Source organism: Pongo abelii, chromosome 2 (assembly GCF_028885655.2).
Source record: "Pongo abelii isolate AG06213 chromosome 2, NHGRI_mPonAbe1-v2.0_pri, whole genome shotgun sequence".
Classification (NCBI taxonomy): domain Eukaryota; kingdom Metazoa; phylum Chordata; class Mammalia; order Primates; family Hominidae; genus Pongo; species Pongo abelii.
Window position 1 is genome coordinate 80,621,059 of NC_085928.1, and position 19,343 is coordinate 80,640,401.

Consider the following 19,343-nt stretch of genomic DNA (forward strand, 5'->3'; position numbering starts at 1 on the left):
GGATTGGTTCCTTTGGAGATAAATAGTTCAGTAAACAGTTTGGAATTTTGTTCTGATACTGGCCTCCTGGGTAAGCCCTCCTTTGATAAGTTCCTTTTTGGAATTTCAACAATAAAACCATCTTGAACAGGACCTAAGATGTTGCTAACCTACGTGGAATTATTTTTTATATTCTACGCAGAAAGAGAGCAGTATAGAAGTGTAATTAAGATGTAGGATTGGGAAGTATGGGTCTGAATCCCGGCTCAACATTTTAATAGCTCCTTAGCATGAGACAACTTTCTTAATCACTCTCCCTCAGTCTTCCCACCTATATCATGAGGATGGTAATAGTGCAATTTTTAAGATTGGTTGGATTAAAAAATGAAATAAAGCACTTAAATTGTCAGTATAGTTTCTGGCACATAGTTTGCAGCCAGTAAACGTTAGCTGTTATCATTGTCAATGCAATGTAATAAGATTATTTTCTTCTTCTTTTTTTCTTGAATAAGTGGTTATCACACAGTAGATTGAAGACCAATCTTTTAAATCATGTGATTGTGCATTCTTCTTTGTGCATCACTTGAGATTGTCAAACTAAAGCCATCTGCCTTGGATTACTGTGTAACTGTGCAGTTTCTATCATTGATTAATTATGAAAGCCAGACATGTAAGATATGTAAGATAACTTGCCAAATTCCCATGTATTTCTTACTTTTCACCCCTTTAAGATAGCAAAGTAAGAAATGGACTTAGTGAGATTTTCAGCGTCCTAAGTAGAAAGATATAAACTGTTTCAATTTGAAAATCATGTTTATATCTCAAAACTATTAGGTTGATTCTGGATTTTCTTTTAGAGCAGTGAAAGTTGTTGTCTATTAACCTGTTACAGTTCAAATTGGTTATAAAGAGGGATAGTGTTGATAGATGCTTTTGATGGTGGTGCTGTTTATCAGAACATTTTTTAAAAACCAATAGGCTGTCATTAAAGAGGCTCTGCTGTTTTTCGTTGGGTACAGTAACTTGATAGAGACTAGCTTCTTTGTTATACTATAATTCTGTATTTTATATATTGAGTAAGTGACTCTTAAGAAATGAATGTTGTGTTGTCCTTATAGGACACCTAGTTCTTTCATCAGAAACAGAGTATCTTTTTCTCATAATAAATTGTCATTTTTGTTTTTACAGTGTATTTCTAATTGATGTTTAGGCTCACAAGAAAGTTCTGAAAATATCTTTAATTTGGTTGTATAATAGCTACTTGTGAGAAAGGGGTTGTGGTTATTAAGACTTTAAGCATGGAGATAATTCTACATGGTGAAGCCCATTGATCTTTCATAATTTTTTTTTAGCTCTACTGGGCACAGTTCTCCTGGCAAAATGTGAAACCAGAGTTGCACATTGACCGCCATAGCAATAAATGAAGCGGTGCTCCAGAAAACGCACAGGGCACTGCAGGTAGAAACAGTACTTTCCTTTGCCAGTGTGGTTGAGTCAGAGAGTTGCATTCATGCCTTTCACATATGGCCATTTATTTCCCCAGAAAAGGTGGAAGACAAAAGTTTGAACAGAAAGCAAAAATATCAGAGTAAAATCTCTCTTGTCATAAGCTGTCAGTGTTATTTTTAAAACAGCTTATTAAATATTTTATATTTAAAAGAAATACCACATTTGAATACTACCATGTCTAAATAGAAAACGTTAACTGAAGCAAATGCCGATTTATAGGCAGTACACAGGCTGTGATGTTTTGCATATCATCCATATAATTGAAAACATGTCAAAGGTGTATCAGCGAGTTGAATGTTTATGTCAAAGAATATTACGTGACAGTTTTCACATAAGGTTAAATCTATTTTTATCTGTCTGCTGTCACTTCAGAGTGTTAGTTGAGAACACTCTCCCTGGCATCTCTGTTGCCTTTGACTGTCGAACATTATGCTCTGTGACCTGCCCGGGTCACTTCTACTTGTTTGATTTAAAGGTCACACTGACCAGCCTTAAACAGAGTGCTTTCTGTTAAACAGCTCCGCGTCTCGTGTGGATTGGACAGTAATTACTCTGTGAAAATGCCACCTCCCCCTTTTCAGTAAGATTCAGGATTTTTTGTTTTCTGTGTGTCTTTGCATCTCACTTTTCATGCACTATTTTTCCCCAAGTCTCCCAAACAGAGATGGCTATTGATGGGCCATGCATGCACTCACACTTCCGAAAGGATTGCTATTTGAACCTTTCATGACATGACATGAATGCTGCTGTTGAGAATGGTTGAGAAACAAACAGAAAGTAGCCGTCTAGACAGCCTGCATACGATGCGCCGGTCAAAAGAAAGATGCATTTGCAGACCAAGGTGTCATTCATAGAAAATGTTCACTGGGCATGTCTGGACATCTCCAGACATTCTTAGGTGGTCATTCCAGGGCTAGATGGCATCTAGAAATGTTTTTACGCTCTTAAACACAAGACAGAATTTCAGGTTGGGTTCCAGAAGTTTCCTTGGTTAAACTTCCCAAGAGATAACAGGATTTGTAATGATTAGCTGAGTAGTCCTTGAGTACACTTAGATAGAAGGAAAATTCCTACCATCTATTTCCTGTTGGTAAATAAAAGTTTGATCTCATTTGTTACCTGCAGGGCGAAGAAACCAAAAGCCTGACTCTTGTCCTGCATCGGGACTCCGGCTCCCTGGGATTCAATATTATTGGTGGCCGGCCGAGTGTGGTATGTTAATTACTAAAATGTGTTTTTGCTTTTCCTGGTGTAGCTGGAAAGAGAGGTCAAGGTTTGAAGGGGACAGTGAGGAGCAGGAAACCTTGCTGACTTCATTCTGCTCTCTGTCACTAGAGAGTTCATTGGCTATCTAACATCTTCACACTTAGGGATTTTTATTGCGTAGTCTCCTAAAACAGCATTGGCCTAGTAATATAACAGCTAATTTAAACTGTTTGGTTTTGGGGGTGCATTTCTTTTTTTTGTTAGGGGGTACATTTCTGTTTGTATAGCAGTTGGGCTGAATGAAGTTGCCTGAGATGTGTGCAGTTGGAACTGGGTAACCAGCCACCGTCCTAGACCGAGCTGGAGTGTGGGCTCCAGAGTGGAAGCCTGATCTTGAGTTCTGCTCTGTCAGCTGTTCATTAGTCAGAGGCAATTCTCTAATTTGTGGGTGACTGCATCCCTTTGCTTTCTCTTCCCACTGCAGCTCTTTGACCACCACATTGATCAGCAGACCCTCCTCTAGAAAGAAGAGGCTGAATTCAAATCTGTCAGTTTAATTACGGGGAAAATGTTCAAAGAACGGGCTCTGGAGAGTAGCAGTGGATGTGTTTCAGAATCTCACATTTCAAGGGGGATTATCTGAATATGTCCCATCCCTTATCCTTTTCTTTTCCTGACCATCTCCTTGTTTATTAGCTTAAAAGGAAAATAGTTAAAGGAAAGGAAAAGAAAACAAAAATCTTTCATTCAACAAATAAGTATTGAACATAGGCTGTTTGCTAAGGGCCAGGAGATACAATGGAAGCCAGAAAGACTGAGGGCCTGTGGTCATTGAGTCCTGGTGGGGATGTCAGACAAGAAACAAGTGAATACAATAATTACAGATTGGACTGGAAGAAGTATGGTGAAGGAAAAAAAAATGGGAGGATGGCACATGGCAGACACCAGCCAAGAAGCAAAGGGTATCATTAGCTTGGGTTATCAGGAAAGACAAGAGGAGATAGTAGTAAGCAGAAACCTCAAGGATGAGAAGATGCCTGCCATCCAGATAGGAATATGTGTGCCCTGCCCTCATGGAGCTCACCTCCAGATGGGGAGACTGATGAGTTGGGAGAGCATAGCACTGCTCTCATTGATGTACTCTGTGCCCGCCCCCAGCTAGTGATGCCTTGGGATGAGTTAACCATGCAGGAGGAGGTGTCCTGGGGAGGGGCCATTGGAGCTGAGTTCAGATGGTTGAACAGGAGTTTGCTAGATCAGAGGACCATATTTTATTTGTATATATAAATGTGTACACACTACCAAACGAATACATTATGTGCCTTATAAAAAGTTACGTACAAGAGGGAGTATTTTAAATAATGAAATTAAAATGTGACTATGAATAAAATGTCAAGTATGTTCTCCTGCCATTCCAATGCATTGTGTTACATGCATCCACCTGTGAAGACCCCTGAGCTAGAAGAAAGCGGTTGGACGCTGGGGTTTTGCAGGGATGGGGATTGGTGCTCATACAAGGCCTGGAGCTGGAGCAGACTTGGGAACTGGGGGAGCTGCAAGTAAGCAGAGTGTGGAAAGAGTTGAGGGACGGGCAGGGAAGTGGTGAGAAAGAGGGCTGGTGAAGAAAACAAGGGCTTGACCCCAAAGGGCCTAAGTCTTGAGTCTGGGATTTAAATTACCCAGGGCGGGAGTGGCCAACACATGGCTTCAGTTGAAGGGAGTGACACAAAGAGATTTATGATTAAATTCCCTTTGCTTTTAGCCCATTCCAAAGTTTCAAAAACAAACAAACAATGGCTTATTATAAGAAATGACAACTTAATTATGTGATTTGTAGTTGTTAAAATGATGAACATTATCTGTCTTATCATACATATAAAAAATAACATTGTAAATGGTGAGACTAAATTATAAATATGAAGGTAGATGGGGACAGGGATAATTCCCACTTTATTGAGCCCCCAGGGATGTGATCACATGGTTGTGTTTCTTGCATTCTGTCCGTGGAATTCTTAAAAAACTATAGAACCGCGTGAGGTTGGTATATTTTTATTTTTACCTTTTACCAGTTGTCTGAGATCCCAGGCTGCAGTCATCATGTGCTGTTCTGATTTAGTCCTTGCTGCCAGGGGTCCTCTGTACTCTCCAGCCTTAGGAGGGACTGAGGGAGCAAACTGCACTCAAATATCTAGACATTTGGCTCCGGGAAGCAGCAGGGTCAGACTTGAGCCCGTGGGTCAGAACATGAGCCCATGTTCTACAACTTACCATCAAGAACATGTTTTGCCGTTTAGCACAGATGAGTTGGCTGTTCCTTGTTTACACTCATAATTATTCCTCCACCCTTTGTTACCAGTTTTGAGAAACAACTTCAATAAATTAAGATTCACTTCACAATTAGATGTTTCACAAGCTATAGCAAACAAAAGAACCCAAACCAAGAAGACCTATTCTCTGCCCCAGGTCTAAACCACACCAAAGCCTGATGTTGGAAATTGCTCAAAATGGAGAGGCCTGTGGCCAAGTGATTGTTGGGAAACCTACTATGTTAAAGCCAGTGAAGATGGTGTTCAGTTTCCACACTCACCAGGGCAAAGTGACATTCCAGCCCCACTGGAATACAGTTCTTCCCTGTGCTTATCAAAGAGCAGGTTTAAGTTATTTTCTTTTTCTTTTTTACAAAAGGTGCTTAAAGTACAAGCCAGACCTGATTTTGTAGCTTGCATTAGTATTTTCAATGTATGTGGTCTCTTTGCGAGAACTGCCTGCATGGCCTCCAGAGGAAAATTTAATTCCATGTGCATGTGTTTGCCATAGTGTTTTTCAGAATTTGTCCAGATTAGCAGAAATAGCATCATGAAACCTGAATGTATTCTGCACTGTTGCCTAGAAAATCTGGCAGGTCATTGAGTACATGCTAAAAAGCCAAGATGAGCAACAACGCACACACGTCGTTAGTTACTAGAAGAATACAGTACAAATGATGTCTGTGTTTCCCAAGGAATTCCTGTGTTAGATGCTTGGTTGGGTTGTGAAATAGCCCAGCCATAGCTCTGACATAAGGCTTTTCATTGCATTATCAGTGTGCAATACTCTTAGCAAAATCATATCATTCATTTTTTAGTCCTCATAACCCTAAAGAAACAGCAGCTAGTCTGTTGTATCAAACCTTTCACTTAAGCCTTTGGGAAGTGTACTTTATTGTTAGGTACCCTTGCTATGAAAACAATCCCCTTTCATTTCTCTCTTACTCAAGGCAGCAAAACAAAATAAATTCCAAGTCATATTAGTTCACCTTGATAAATAGCTCTAACTAACTCTCTTAGGAGAGGAGCCAAACAAACTAGGAACAAAGAGATACCTTTTAAGGAAAAATCTAGCTTTTTTTTTTTTTTTTTTTGAGACGAGAGTCTCACTCTGTCACCCAGGTTGGAGTGCAATGGCACAATCTTGGCTCACTGCAACCTCTGCTTCCCAGGCTCAAGCCATCCTCCCACCTCAGCCTCCCGAGTAGCTGGGACCATAAATGCTCAGCTAATTTTTTGTATTGGTAGAGATGGGGTTTCACCATGTTGCCCAGGCTGGTCTTGAATTCCTGAGCTCAGGCGATCCACCAGCCTCGGCCTCCCAAAGCGCTGGGATTGCAGGTGTGAGCTGCCATGCCCGGCCTGCTGTATGTGCTTTTTGCATCCTTCCCCACCCCTCACCACTGTCTCAATTTAGTCTAACTGCTGGTGTTTGTTCTTGCTTCTTCCTCTCTGATTTTTGCTTGAACTTTCTTGTACTCCTTAAGAGTTATTACTTATGTGTAGTGTGGTATTTTGCAAAACAAATGAAAGCCAAAATCCTATCCCCTATCTCCCTTTCTCTCCAGCCAAGAAATGCAAAGTGGTTAAATCAGAGTAAACACAGATCTCTTTTCATTTGATATATTGACATCACCTCTTAGGGAACTCAAGCTTGTTCATAAATCTTTTGTGGTCCATTGAGACTCTTCAAATTCATCTAGTGGAATATTCCGTAGCCTGAAATGTTGGACTTCTGAATTCCTGTGTGTTTTGAGTTTTCTCAGTGGGAGACAGTATTGCACACAGAGCATGCAATGTGCAAGAGGATCCACTTCGCCTCGGTTTGAAACTGAGCTGTACCACTTTTTAGCTGTGTGACCTTGGATGAGTTACCAAACCTCTCTCAGTCTCAGGTTTTTCACCTGTGGAATGGGTAATAATAGTACTTATCACTTGTGGTTATTGTGAGGATTAAACAGTGCACATAAAGCACTCACTATGTACCTGGTACCTAGTTTGTGCTCAGTAAAGGAAGCTGCTGTGCAGCTTTATACATACATTTCAGGTGTGCATGTAGGGAGCTACACAGATGTGTTCAGACTAGTGCCTCAGTAAGGCTGCCATAAGAGAGGAAGGAGGCACAGAGGTATTCAGATGGTAAAGGGTTAGTGTGCAGGAGGTCTGTGCAGAGCACTGTGATGCTAGGCAGGGATGCCTTTTGAGGATAGATGATCCTACACAGCACCCACAGACTCCCTGACCCTTCTCTTGGAAGAGCGTTGATGGAATCCAGATGCCAGTTAGAGACATATCTTTGTCATGTGGGGATAAATGTCAGGAAAAACACTTAATGCTCATTTTAGGTTGTGATTTTGGTTTCTTTTGGTGAATCATATAACATTTTACTGTGTGTGTGTGTGTGTGTGTGTGTGTGTGTGTGTGTTTGGGGAAGTGTGAAGAAGGAAGGAGAGAAGGACTGAGTAATATACATTTTTCCAAGCTTAGTTATTGCTGTTGCATTTGAAGGGGTAGATTGAATCACACTCGAAGTTGTTTCCTTCCCCCTTCAGAATATAGGGATTGTTTTTCGGTTTTGTTTTTTGCTGTTTAAAGCAGAAAATGTTTTACTTGCAGAGTTATTTTTAACAAATGGAATTTTTATGTATTTGTATTCAGAGTAATTGTTATTGAAATAAATCTTCTAATGACATACGGCAAGGAATTTACCATGACTAGGTTTTGGAGTTTCTGTGGAACATTCTGAGCTTACATTTCAAATGATTTTGTTTGGAAATATCACATGCTTGTGCCATTTAATTTATAAATCCATCTGTTAATCACTAGAAATTTAATCCACACACTTGGAGAGAATTCATTGCAGTGCTGTTTGAAAAGAAGTTCGTGAACAAGCTGTGAGGGTTTTTTATGAGCTTGTTGGAGCCTTTTGATTTTAAGGAAAGGAAGGAGTTTGAGCAGTGAGCTGTCTTCGTTCCCAGAAAGTTTTAGTTCTGACATTTAATTCCAAGATCTAAAGAGATTCAAGGAGGTCGGAGATCAGAATTTATTAGGACTAGAGTGATGGTAGTGCATCGGAACGAAAACAAAATATCTGTATTCACAGTCAAATTATTAGATATTTACAAGCTTAATAACATTCTGTGCAAATGAGGATGTGGGAAAACACTCTGTCTAATGAACAATCAGTATAAACTCTCTGAAAAGCCATTTGACAATATCTTTGAAGTGTACATATCCTTTGACCCAACAGTTCCATTGTTAGAGATTTGCCCTAGAACTATAATAGCAAAGATAATTTAAAATACAAGTAGGAGAGTATTATCACAGCATTGTTTAATCGCAACAAATGAAAACAGTGTTTATTAGCCTTATGTTGGATACTGTTCAGTCACTTTAAGAAGTAAGGCAGACATGGGGAATTGGTGGCAGAAGATCTTCATGATTTTTAGAGTTAAATGAGAGAGGCAAGGACATAAGAGTCAGACTAGCATAATCGCATTTGTGTGCAAAAAGGAACAAATGCATTTTAGGAAGATGATGCGTTAAAATGTTTTCAAAAGGATGCATAAAGTCAAATAGCTACCATAGGTGGGGGAAGAAGGACAATGGGTTGGAGATGGCAGGGACACATCATTTTATGTCCTTTGGTGTGGTTTGAAATATTTTACTGTGTGTGTATTTTAGTTTAAAACAGAAATTAGGAGAAACAAATACCTTTTACCCTATTGCCACTTTTGACACAGCAAGAGTCAATTACTGTTTTAAGAGTGCAAGCTTTACTTTCATGCCCAACTTAATATCTAGCATTCATGCATGTGTTTTTTTAACCCAAAGGATAACCACGATGGATCATCCAGTGAAGGAATCTTTGTATCCAAGATAGTGGACAGTGGGCCTGCAGCCAAGGAAGGAGGCCTGCAAATTCATGACAGGATTATTGAGGTATGTGAATACTGGCCAGTGTCTTTTAATAGGCTAAATGCCATCCCGTCTTCGTCCAGCTCAAAGCAAGATGTTTGACTGGGGAGGGAGGCCTAAAGTGGTAGATGGTTGAGCGGGAGTCACACTTCTCCCATTGTGTGGGACCAGATTGAGTGTTGATTGCCTTGGTGTTAAATTTTTGTTAAATGTAGAAAAGACAGATTATGAGTGGAATGTTCACAATTTGGCTTTTTTTCATGTGGACCTGAATCTGTTTCGTATGCATCAGTTACAGTTTCGCGCGAAAACCATTGGAGAGTTGGATGTTAGAACCAGATGAACAATCCCTTTTGTACAAATTGTGCACCCTGTTCATGTTGATTACCAGGGTACAATTGTGTCAGCTTTGGAGTCACTCTAATGTCCTCAGAGCTCACACAGCACACACTTATTTCTACAAATGCATTGTTCTGTTTGTCGTCTTTGCCTGCTGTTAGTTGTACAACCTGATTGCCCAGGGATTTGCAGGCAGAGGTTGATATTAGGGTTCACATATCATCACTCACTCCATTTTCAGTTCTTCATTCATCATTTCAAACTTTTATACAGCAGGTTTGTAGACTCATGTAGGGGAAGTGGATCTCTCAGCCCCACCAGACAACACTTTGTAACAGGGTTGCAGTGTTCTAGGACGCTCTGAGTCACTAAAAGGGAGAGAATGATTTGTTGCCTTCTTAAGGGCTCTTGTTGCAAAGTTTGATATAAATGAGTAATTTTTTGCTGGTGTTTTGACCATTTTCATAGCTCTTTGGATGGATACACATATGGGCTAAATTGATTGGCTTTCCTATTAGGCAAAAAGTAAATTTGAGAATCCACGATGATAGCCAGACCCTACAAGAAATTCACCCATGGGCCATAGCCGTAATATAGTGCAAATAGAAGAAACCAGAAAAACAGCACCTATACCAGTGGATGTTTGTTTTCCACACGCGTTTTCATCATGTCTGTATTTCCTGAGTATTTTCAGGGCCCGTTTCAAAATTTCGGACTGAGTGGGAGCTAGGACCACGAGCTAAGCCATAAGTGAAGTTCACGTCACTCACTGGAATGTGGCCACAGGCTTCTCCTGGGGAAAGGAGCCTCAGCAAGACAGAGAACAAAGTCTTGCATTTCCAGTCTCATCTGGACACATTCTGCAACATGCAGTATGCTTCAGGATAATTTATAATCCTCAGGAAAATACACAGTTAAATCTCACAGGGAAAGCAAACTGAACTAGTTAGGGTGTAAGGCTCCCTCCTCGGAGGGAGTGTGATGTGCTAACTTACATGTTAAAATGATACTTGATTTTGTTTTAAGGACATTATTAATATTGTTGCATCCCCTTTGAATGTTTGAAGGGTTCTTAAACTTGGAGCTTTTTTTGCTGCATGGTTTAGAGTCAGTCTTCGTACTTCCCAGGTCAGGAGAGTGGATTTTTCCCTAACAGGAATTTGCTTGGGCAAGAGTGCTTTCTTAAGAGCTCAAATGCGTTACTTACTGTCTTTTTTGAGAGTGAATACATTTTCTGAGACTATTGTTCAAAAAGATAAGTACAGCTTCCGTTGCCAAGGGATTGGTGGAACAGCCAGTTTCTCTAAGTAATGGAATTTCATTGCTCTTATGTTTTGCAAATGAGAAATCTACAGCTGGGCAGGATTTTCTCTTGGCAAAGGATGATCTGTATTTGAAATGTTCAGTACGGTTTCTGGTAAGTCACATTCCTATTTTGGACAGTATGTAAAATATTAATCATGTAGTGTTGAGATGGAAAGAAGGATGACCACAATAGAGAAACGATATATGTATAATTGCAATTGACACACTGTGCCTTTTGCAGTCAAATTCTAATCTCTTTTGACATGATACAGTGATTCCCATGACTGAAAATATGTTCTCTGGTTTACCTCGTCTGTGTCTGAGTTTATTACCAGGAGGCATGAATGTGATTATTTTGAGAGAGAGAGAGAGAGAGAGAGAGTATGTGTGTGTGTGTGTTTCATCACTAAGAAGAGTCAAAGTCTCTAGTTTTCCACCAGATGTCTTCTTTTTCAGAGGAATGGGCAAACCACCACCAGATCTTCACCATAAGACCCTTAATTCTTGCAAAGGGATATTATTAAATCCAGAGATACTAATTGAGTCTTTTCTTTGCTGCAGAGTTCCTCTGCTCTTAATGGTATCTGTTCTCTGAGACCAGGGCAGCGGCTCTTACCCACATCGGTGCCAGCCCAGCTCCTCCCTGTTTTTTTTATAAGAAATATTTTGGAATTCCACCAATACTGTGGTGAAATGAAATTTACAAGTAACATTTATATGCATACATACACAAATAATTGTAAAAATATATAGGCTGTAGCATAAAAGAAAATCAAAGGAAGATAATTTATAATAAAATATATCAATATGCCAGTGTTCTGGCACAGTGACGTTAGATACCATGGCACTGTCAGATGCTCACACATCTGTGTAGACTCACTGGGATGCACCTTATGTGGCTGCAGATGCTGCCAGATACAAGAGGCAGCTGCTGGTGGCCCAGGCACCATGAATGGCCTTGCCATACAGGATGTGAATTTCCATGGTAGTGAACAGGTCATGGTTAAGTTCTGACACAGGCAACTACAGTGTTGCTTTGATTTATACAAGAGTTGCATTTCTTGAAATGTCTGTGTGTGTATATGTATATATGGCAAGACATACATGTGGTAAAATATACATAACAGAATTTACCATTTTAACCATTTTAAGTGACAGTGCAGTGGCATAAACTACATTGATTTGTGTTGCAGAACCAGTACCACCATCCATCTCCAGAACTTTTTCATCTTCCTCAACTGAAACTCTACACTCACTAAATACTAACTCCCTCCCCACCTCAACTCCTAGAAACCACCATTCCACTTTCTGTCTCTAGGAATTTGATTTATAAACGGAATCATGTAGTATTTGCCTTTTGTGACTGGCTTATTTCAGTTAGCATAATGTCCTCAAGGTTCGTACATGTTGTAGCATGTTATAATTTTCTTCCCCTTTAAGGCTAAATAACATTCTGTTGTCTGTATTTACCACATTTTGTCCATTCATTCACCCAGTGATGGACACTTGGGTTGCTTCAGCCTTTTGGTTGTCTTGAATAATGCTGCTGTGGACGTGGGTGTACAATGTGTGTATATTTAAACTGCCAAAAACTCTATTGTGTTTATATGTAAAACAGAGCTAGGTCTATGCTCAGGTAATTATAAAAAGCTTGTTATTTTATCTTCATGACTGTCTGGTGGGATATGTGATAGTTGTGCTGGAGGCAGAACCGTTCTTCATTGCAGGAGATTCTTCATGTCATCTCTGGCAAATACCCCTATTGTTGTGATGGTGAAAAATGCCCCTGCAGATTGCTGAAACTCCCACTGGGGAGTGACAGGGACATCAGGGACAATCACTGAGGTAGAGGTTTGACTTATTCTAAAACCTTGGGATAGGAATTGAGTTGCTCAGGGACAGAGATGTCAACATCCCTTTCTTCCAGCTAGACTGCCTACATGATGTCCCCTATTTGGGTTCCGTACAGGAGTACTCCCAAGGCCTGATAAGAAAGCCTGAGCTGGCCTGTCCTGGGGCTGTGGCTGGGAATCTGGGGCCCCCTTAGATTAAGTGCCCTCCCAGCCCACATGGCTGCAGGGCCCATGCTGTCCCCTGGAATCCTGTGTGTCCATCTGACCTGTGCTTGTTGGGCAGACTTTGGTCATACCTATTCCATCTCACATTTGGTACTGGGATTCAGCAAGTTCTGACGTACTCAGTATTGGCTTCTGATTTTTTTGTGTCTTCCCTGCACTCCTCTCACCTGTGAGCTGTCCCGGTCCTTTTTACAACTTCCGACCCCACCTTTGATTGCATATACTTATTGCATTTAGAAAACTAAATTTAATTTCTCCCTGATGTCTTTAATATTCATTCAAAACTGTAAATATCTCAGTGCCTTTTGTTTTTCTGCCTCTGAGCCTACTGTCTGAACTATATTTTAAAGACAATGCAAGGTTCCTATACTTTAATATCACCAGATTTCTTAAAGGAACTATGCTCATATTCTTTCAAATAGTTTGAGAACTTCGGAAAAATTTTCCCAGTGCCCAAAGTGTGGGTTATCCAACTGAAGCAGATTTCCTCATCCACAAACACACCACCTTTCTCTGTGGACTCTGGAGTCTACTTTAGGCCAATCTTACTCTACTGAAAGTTATTTAGGAGAAGGCAAAAATGTGAAAAATCACATAAGATCAATATTACCCTCAAAATTCTCTTAGGGAGGTGACATATGGAGAACATACCATCTCTTCGTAAGTCCAGCCAGCTGGTTTTGCACAGCATCGGATCACCTCAGTGTCTCTCAGTTGACTGTCATATGGAGTTTTTGGATTGTTCTGTGAATACCTCGTTTGGCAAAATGCTCACACTGAGAAAACACCGAGAAACTGAGACCTACTAAGAAACCAGCAAATTCACTTTGAGGCATGTGCTGTTCAATATATTATTTCTCTCTCTATCCACTTTTTTTTTTTTTTTTTTTGGCATGGCTTGCCTATAAGTTAAACACTCCTCTGATGCAACTCCACTGAAATTCTTTCTCAAAGACTTGTAGAGGCCATCCACATCTATATTTCTTGCCAGTCTTCAAGCCATATGGCTTGGAGAACCAAGCTCATTTTTGTGTTATAGGAGGCTTGCCTTTGGTGATAAATGAGTCTGTGTAGCAATTGTGTGGGTTAAACGTTGTTCTGCTTTGAGCTAGCAATCTTGATTCCCTGGATCCAATGAAAGTAGGAGACTTAAGCCCTCTATTCCCAATAACCATTATTTCATACAATCTTCTGTAAATATGCATTCATCTTGCAAGCGTTATGATTTGAAGACCCGAGGATATGATTACAGAAGCTGTGGAACCTCAAAGGCTTTTGTGTAAACCGGTCATTCTCTTTTTTTGTTTATTTTTGGTTTAGTTGGACTGTCATTGCTAACAAGGTTTGTTACAGGGTCAGCTAGAGAGGATTAGCAATGCTTTCCCTCCCAGAGCCAGGCTACTTGGTGGAACAAAGTGAGATTTCACTGCTTGTTATTATTAGGTGAGAAGATACTGTTCTGAGACCCACTAAAGTTGCAAAATGGAATGTGAATTAAGCTGGAGTATTTATTTAAAAATAAAGTAATAGAAGACTCCCCTTTAAAAAATGTTTCATTTCGACATAATTTCAGACTTGTAGACATGGATTTCTGTACACTGTTGACCCAGATTCCCCAAATATTAGCATTGACTACATTTACTTTATTCTTTTTTTCCTCTACTCTTTATCACTAAAGTCATCAGTGTGAACTTTTTAGGAATAAGACATTCTCATATGTAACAGTATGGTAATCTAAACCAGGAAACTCATGTTGGTACGAAACTGTTATCTAATCTTCGGAATTTATTCTGATCTTGCTAATGGTCCCTGTGATGCCCTTTATAGCAAAATAAAACCACTGTCATGGGTTTTATTCCATTTTCATATTTATTTGGTTTCCTTTATATCAATTGCTCAGCTTTTGTCTTCTATACTATTGATATTTTTAAAGACTCCAAACCAGATCTTTTCTAGACTGTCCCTTAATTTCTGTTTGAAGTTTCCTCAAGGATGGATCCAGGTCATATGTTTTGGGCAAGAATACCACAGAAGTGATAGCGTGTCCTTCTCAGTACATAATGACAGGTCTCACATGAGGTGAAGTTGTCCCTTTATTTATGATAACTTGAACCACTTGGTTAAAGTCGTATCTCTCTGTCTCCACTATAAAGTTACCATTTTCTTCTTTATAATCAATAGTTATCCTGTAGGTAGATGCTTTGAGGCTATGTAAATGTCTTGCTACTCCTCAAACTGTCACACACTGGTTTTATCATCCATTGACTGTGTTTGGTTGAATCTGTTATTGTGATAATTGACAAATGGTGATTTTTCTAACTCCAGTCCTTCCACATTAGTTGACTTTCTACTATAAGAAGAAGTATTCCTTTTTCCCCTATTTAATCTGTTTATCTGTTTGTCTCTTTCTCTGTCAATATGGACTCATGAGTTTTTATAATTTGGTGGTCACGTTGTCCAAGTTTTGGCCAAATGGAGCTCTTTCAGGCTTTTAACCTGTGTTATTTTGACATGTTCCCATCATGTTTTGAGCACTTTCCTACTTCCCAGCACAAGATACTCCAGGTTAATCTTCTGTCCTTGCTCCACTTCTGACATGTGCATTTTTTTCAAGGACCTCTAGCTTCATTTAGTGGAGAATAGTGTTTAGAAACCAAAATATGGGTGCTAGGGTGCTCATTATGATTGAGATTTCATTGCTTCTGGGCACCTTCAGCAGATAGAGCTAGAAAATGTAAATATGTAATATAAACACATGAACACATGCACCACAATGATAACATATACATCTGTCTTTCTGCATTCATTCATCTGTATATCTTGGAAACTATGCCTATATCAATACCTCTAATTTCAGTCCAAGTCAGTTTGTAATCCAGTTTGTAATTCCTAGAGGAGTCCTTTTTAAAATACTGATCCATGTGCTTTTTTCCTTTGAATTAAATCTGTGATCTTTGCTTAGATGTTATCAGTGAATTAAAAAATTATTGGTGAAAATTGTTTAAAGTGTTTTAATTTTTGGTTTGGTTTTGGAGAAAAAATATGCTGTAAACCAAATGATTTTGTAATTATATTTTTCTTTTCATTTTAGGAGTAAGAAAGACTTGATATTTCTTGCTTAACTATATACAGGAAACTTATTTTGCTAAACAGGCACAGATATGCATAATCCATTTTTAGTTAATGTTAGAAATAAACACATGAGGCTATACTGCTCTCCTTCACAGGGACTGATCCCCATTTACCATATTCAGCAGAGGAGTATGAAAAGTTTGATAGCAGTTATCCACTTAAGAAGTAAAACCTATTCATGTTAATTTGAAATCTCTAACTGTTGTCTTGGTTACCCAAATATTCTGTTTTGATTAAAGAAACTTGATATAATTCAAGCTGCATTGAGAAGATTCTTTGTTAGCTGCAAAAGTAAGCAGATTTTAGAGATCAGTTATTAGTAATGGACTCCAACTCTCCGTTTCCAAAGGTGGAAGCTAGAGTTTCTTCTTATATATCAATTTCAGTATATATAATGGCAATGACATCACCTTGGATTATGGTGTCAAAAAATTCTGAGGACATTCCTGGATTGAGTGGAGATGAGCATTGTGATCATTTATTGATGTTTGTCATGGGCACACAAACAAGGAGAAGGGTGACTTTTTGCTGTATATTTGCTATCTCTGTATAGACTCACTTAAATGGTGTTTTTGGAACTATTGCATTGTCATTTGGTAGTAATGACTGTCTTTTCACTAGCATAGCTGCACTCTCAATAAGTCAGTCCATCTCCATCTTTTTAGTCTCCACTTGTAAAATAAAGTGAATATCATATTTTCCCCTCTCCTATTCCCTGATTTAGCCACTTTTATCACTTTCGTTTTACCTTAATAGTCTTTATACTACAGCAACAGAAGACTCTAACACAGTTAGGTGAGACTTCTCTGAAATGCAGCTGATCTCCTTACTATTAGAAGGAACATGTTGAAATGGAAAGAACCATTAAGATTTAAATCAGGAGACCCAGGTTTAAGTCTCCACCCAGGTATTCACTCTGGTGTTGGGATTCTAAATGTTGAGTCTTCATCTCTAGAATGGGAGGAGTATTTACTGCTTGTCTTTCCTACCTGTCGTGCTGTCTGGGTGGACCAAGGAAACAATGTAGGTAAAGGATTTTTGCAATTGAGTACAAAGGTGGAGAATTGTTATTTCAAATTAAAATTTTTGTACAGGATACGAGAACTTAAAGCCAAATATAGAAGTTAACAAAAACTTTTCTGAGATCTGTTTTCTTCTTGTTTACATGTATCAGCAAGAATGTGGAGCTGCTATAGAATTATTGAGAAAATCTTAAACTATTTCATGGAGACATACTTTCCAGAATTAACAAGGAGACCAATTAAAAACAAATAGCCCCCCTTTAGTCCATGGTTGCCTTAAACAATATATTATGTATTAATTTCTTTCTAATGACTGTGCATAGCTTATTGTGTGATGTATGGGCTTTGTTATATTTATTACTGTCATTATTTTCCTTATTTTCCTATCAAAACTAGCCTTTCAGTGAATATCTTTCTAACATACATCACTTTATATTAGTCAGATAAATATAAAACTTAGGTGAAGAGTAGACAGTATGGAGTGCTACAACTCTTGCAGAATTTACCTAGCAGGTTTTTCACTTTTTACTAGAAAAACCAGTAGAAACAAACAAACAAAAAAAACCATGGTATGATGCAATTTGTTTATTTTTAAGGCATTTATACTAGTCTTTGCAGGGGAAAAATACTGTGGGCTAATGAACAGTTTATAGTTATTGTAGTTATTTTGTTTGATGGGATTATGGGGAACTTTAAGTAAAGCCACGTTTCTGTAATGTTGGAGTTCTCCGAAGTGTGTGTGTATGTGTGTGTGTATGTCTGTATGTGTGTGTGTGTGTGTGTGTGTGTGTGTATATATATATATACCTTATATATATTTCAGTAAACAGTAAGAATTAAAAACTTGGTGATTTAAAAGTTTCTTTTGAATTTTAAATATCACAAAAGGGACACCTGCTTATATATTTCCTTTTAAAAGTCACTTAACATTCTCATTTCTACAAGCTCATAGCATATGGCACCAGGTATGGAAACGCAGAGGCATCTGTCTCCTGCTGAAACCCTGCAGTCAGGATATTGGGTGCTTCTCTTTGTCAGAGTGTCTCTCCTATCCTCTGCCCGTGTTAGAATTTACTTTGTATTGACATTATGTACTTTTGTGGGAGTTCTGACTCCACAGAAGTTTTAAATCTGTCCCTCAAAGTCTTCCTTTCATAAAAAGATTTAATTAGGTAATCCACAAAGCATTTTAAAATGAAGAATAAATTAGAAGTAACCAATGTCCCCATTAAATTCTTGAGTTAAGATTAGGTCAAAAAATTAAATCTTGGGTAATTTCCTGAGGACCATGAAACAAAACAACAAATTCTTGACAATAATACAGGTCAAACATATTTTATATTGTCACCTTTACATGTGATATCTAGACACTTATCTTTAAATATGGGGGTTTTGAGAGCAGTAACCTTATCTGTTTTTTTTTAAGGAAGTTTTTGTCTTTTCATCTGTTGCTGTAACACAAAAAGAGGCAGATGCATTTTTATTGAATTTGGAAGGTGTGTTAGGGATGGCCTGACTTAAATGCTAATCTGTGAAGTATATGTAACATGAGCGAGCACTAGGGGAACGCTTCAAAGCAGTAGGCAGACATCATTGTGGAGCTAAACTAAGCACAGTGCCTATAGACCAGGGTGCTATGAACAGGCGGAAAGAGTGTTGACAATCAGGAATTGTCGATGGTAATTGCAAATAGGAAGACACAAGGGCAGAATGGCAGCTGCAAGCACTGATTTGCAATTATGCCACTTTCACTGGGAACTCTGAGTACTCCAGGGTGGGTAGCTGCTGCAGCTTGCTTTCTTCTAATGAGGATTAATGATTACTTTGAGCCTCACGGTGGAGAGCAGCTGGTATGGAATGAGTCTGCCACGCCAAGTGCCACAGTGCTCAATGGAGACCTCTGGCTCTTACCCTGTTTAAATCTATTTTGATGACCACGTGAACTGCATAGAAACTGGGTCCCACCCCTTTTCTCCTGAGAGTGACACTCCCCTCTGCCCTTTTGGCTCTTTTGATTCTCTTTATTTCCTTCTTTCATCACTTCCTTCTTTCCTGCTAGCCCTAATGGGTCATTTGGCAGCTTTCAGGGATCGGGAGAACTTAAAGCCTAAGAGTGTTTGGTTTCTTCCTAGGCACTCCCACACCCCTCAAAAGAAAAATGCAAGTCAGCATTAAAACGAGCTAAATATGTTTATTTTTTATTTTTCAATATTTGGAGACACTCTGGGGTGGAGCAAAATTGATGCCAACAGTCTAATTTAAAAAGACAGGTTTTTTTTTGTTCTTTTCATAGAATGATTTTTGCTGGGAAATGGATATATGTTTCCACACATATTGATTTGAGGATCCGTTAGCCAGATAAATGCAATCCATATCCAAAAACTGGTTAGGTATTGATTTTAAACATTGGATAGGGGATGAATTATATAGTATGATCTGTATAATTTTTGCGACTTGTTAAAAAATCTTCATGTTGTATGAGTTCTTAGGATAAGAGAGGATAACAGGGGAAGAGAAACCATTAGTAGGCATATGTTCACTTGTTGGGT

The 19,343-nt window shown here is 38.9% G+C and overlaps 1 protein-coding gene and 1 non-coding gene across 2 annotated transcripts in view; both read left to right on the plus strand.

Annotated features, from left to right (window-relative positions):
• Window positions 1-19,343, plus strand: part of PDZRN3 (PDZ domain containing ring finger 3) — a 249,796-nt gene that overhangs the window by 16,618 nt on the left and 213,835 nt on the right. Inside the window, exons 2-3 of the mRNA XM_002813516.6 lie at window positions 2,614-2,700; window positions 8,835-8,942. Of these exons, the coding sequence (XP_002813562.2) occupies window positions 2,614-2,700; window positions 8,835-8,942 (195 nt within the window). The remainder of the gene's footprint in view (window positions 1-2,613; window positions 2,701-8,834; window positions 8,943-19,343) is intronic.
• On the plus strand, window positions 17,274-17,336 carry LOC112132876 (U7 small nuclear RNA). The gene has a single exon (XR_002914580.1). It is a non-coding gene; the product is annotated as a U7 small nuclear RNA (small nuclear RNA).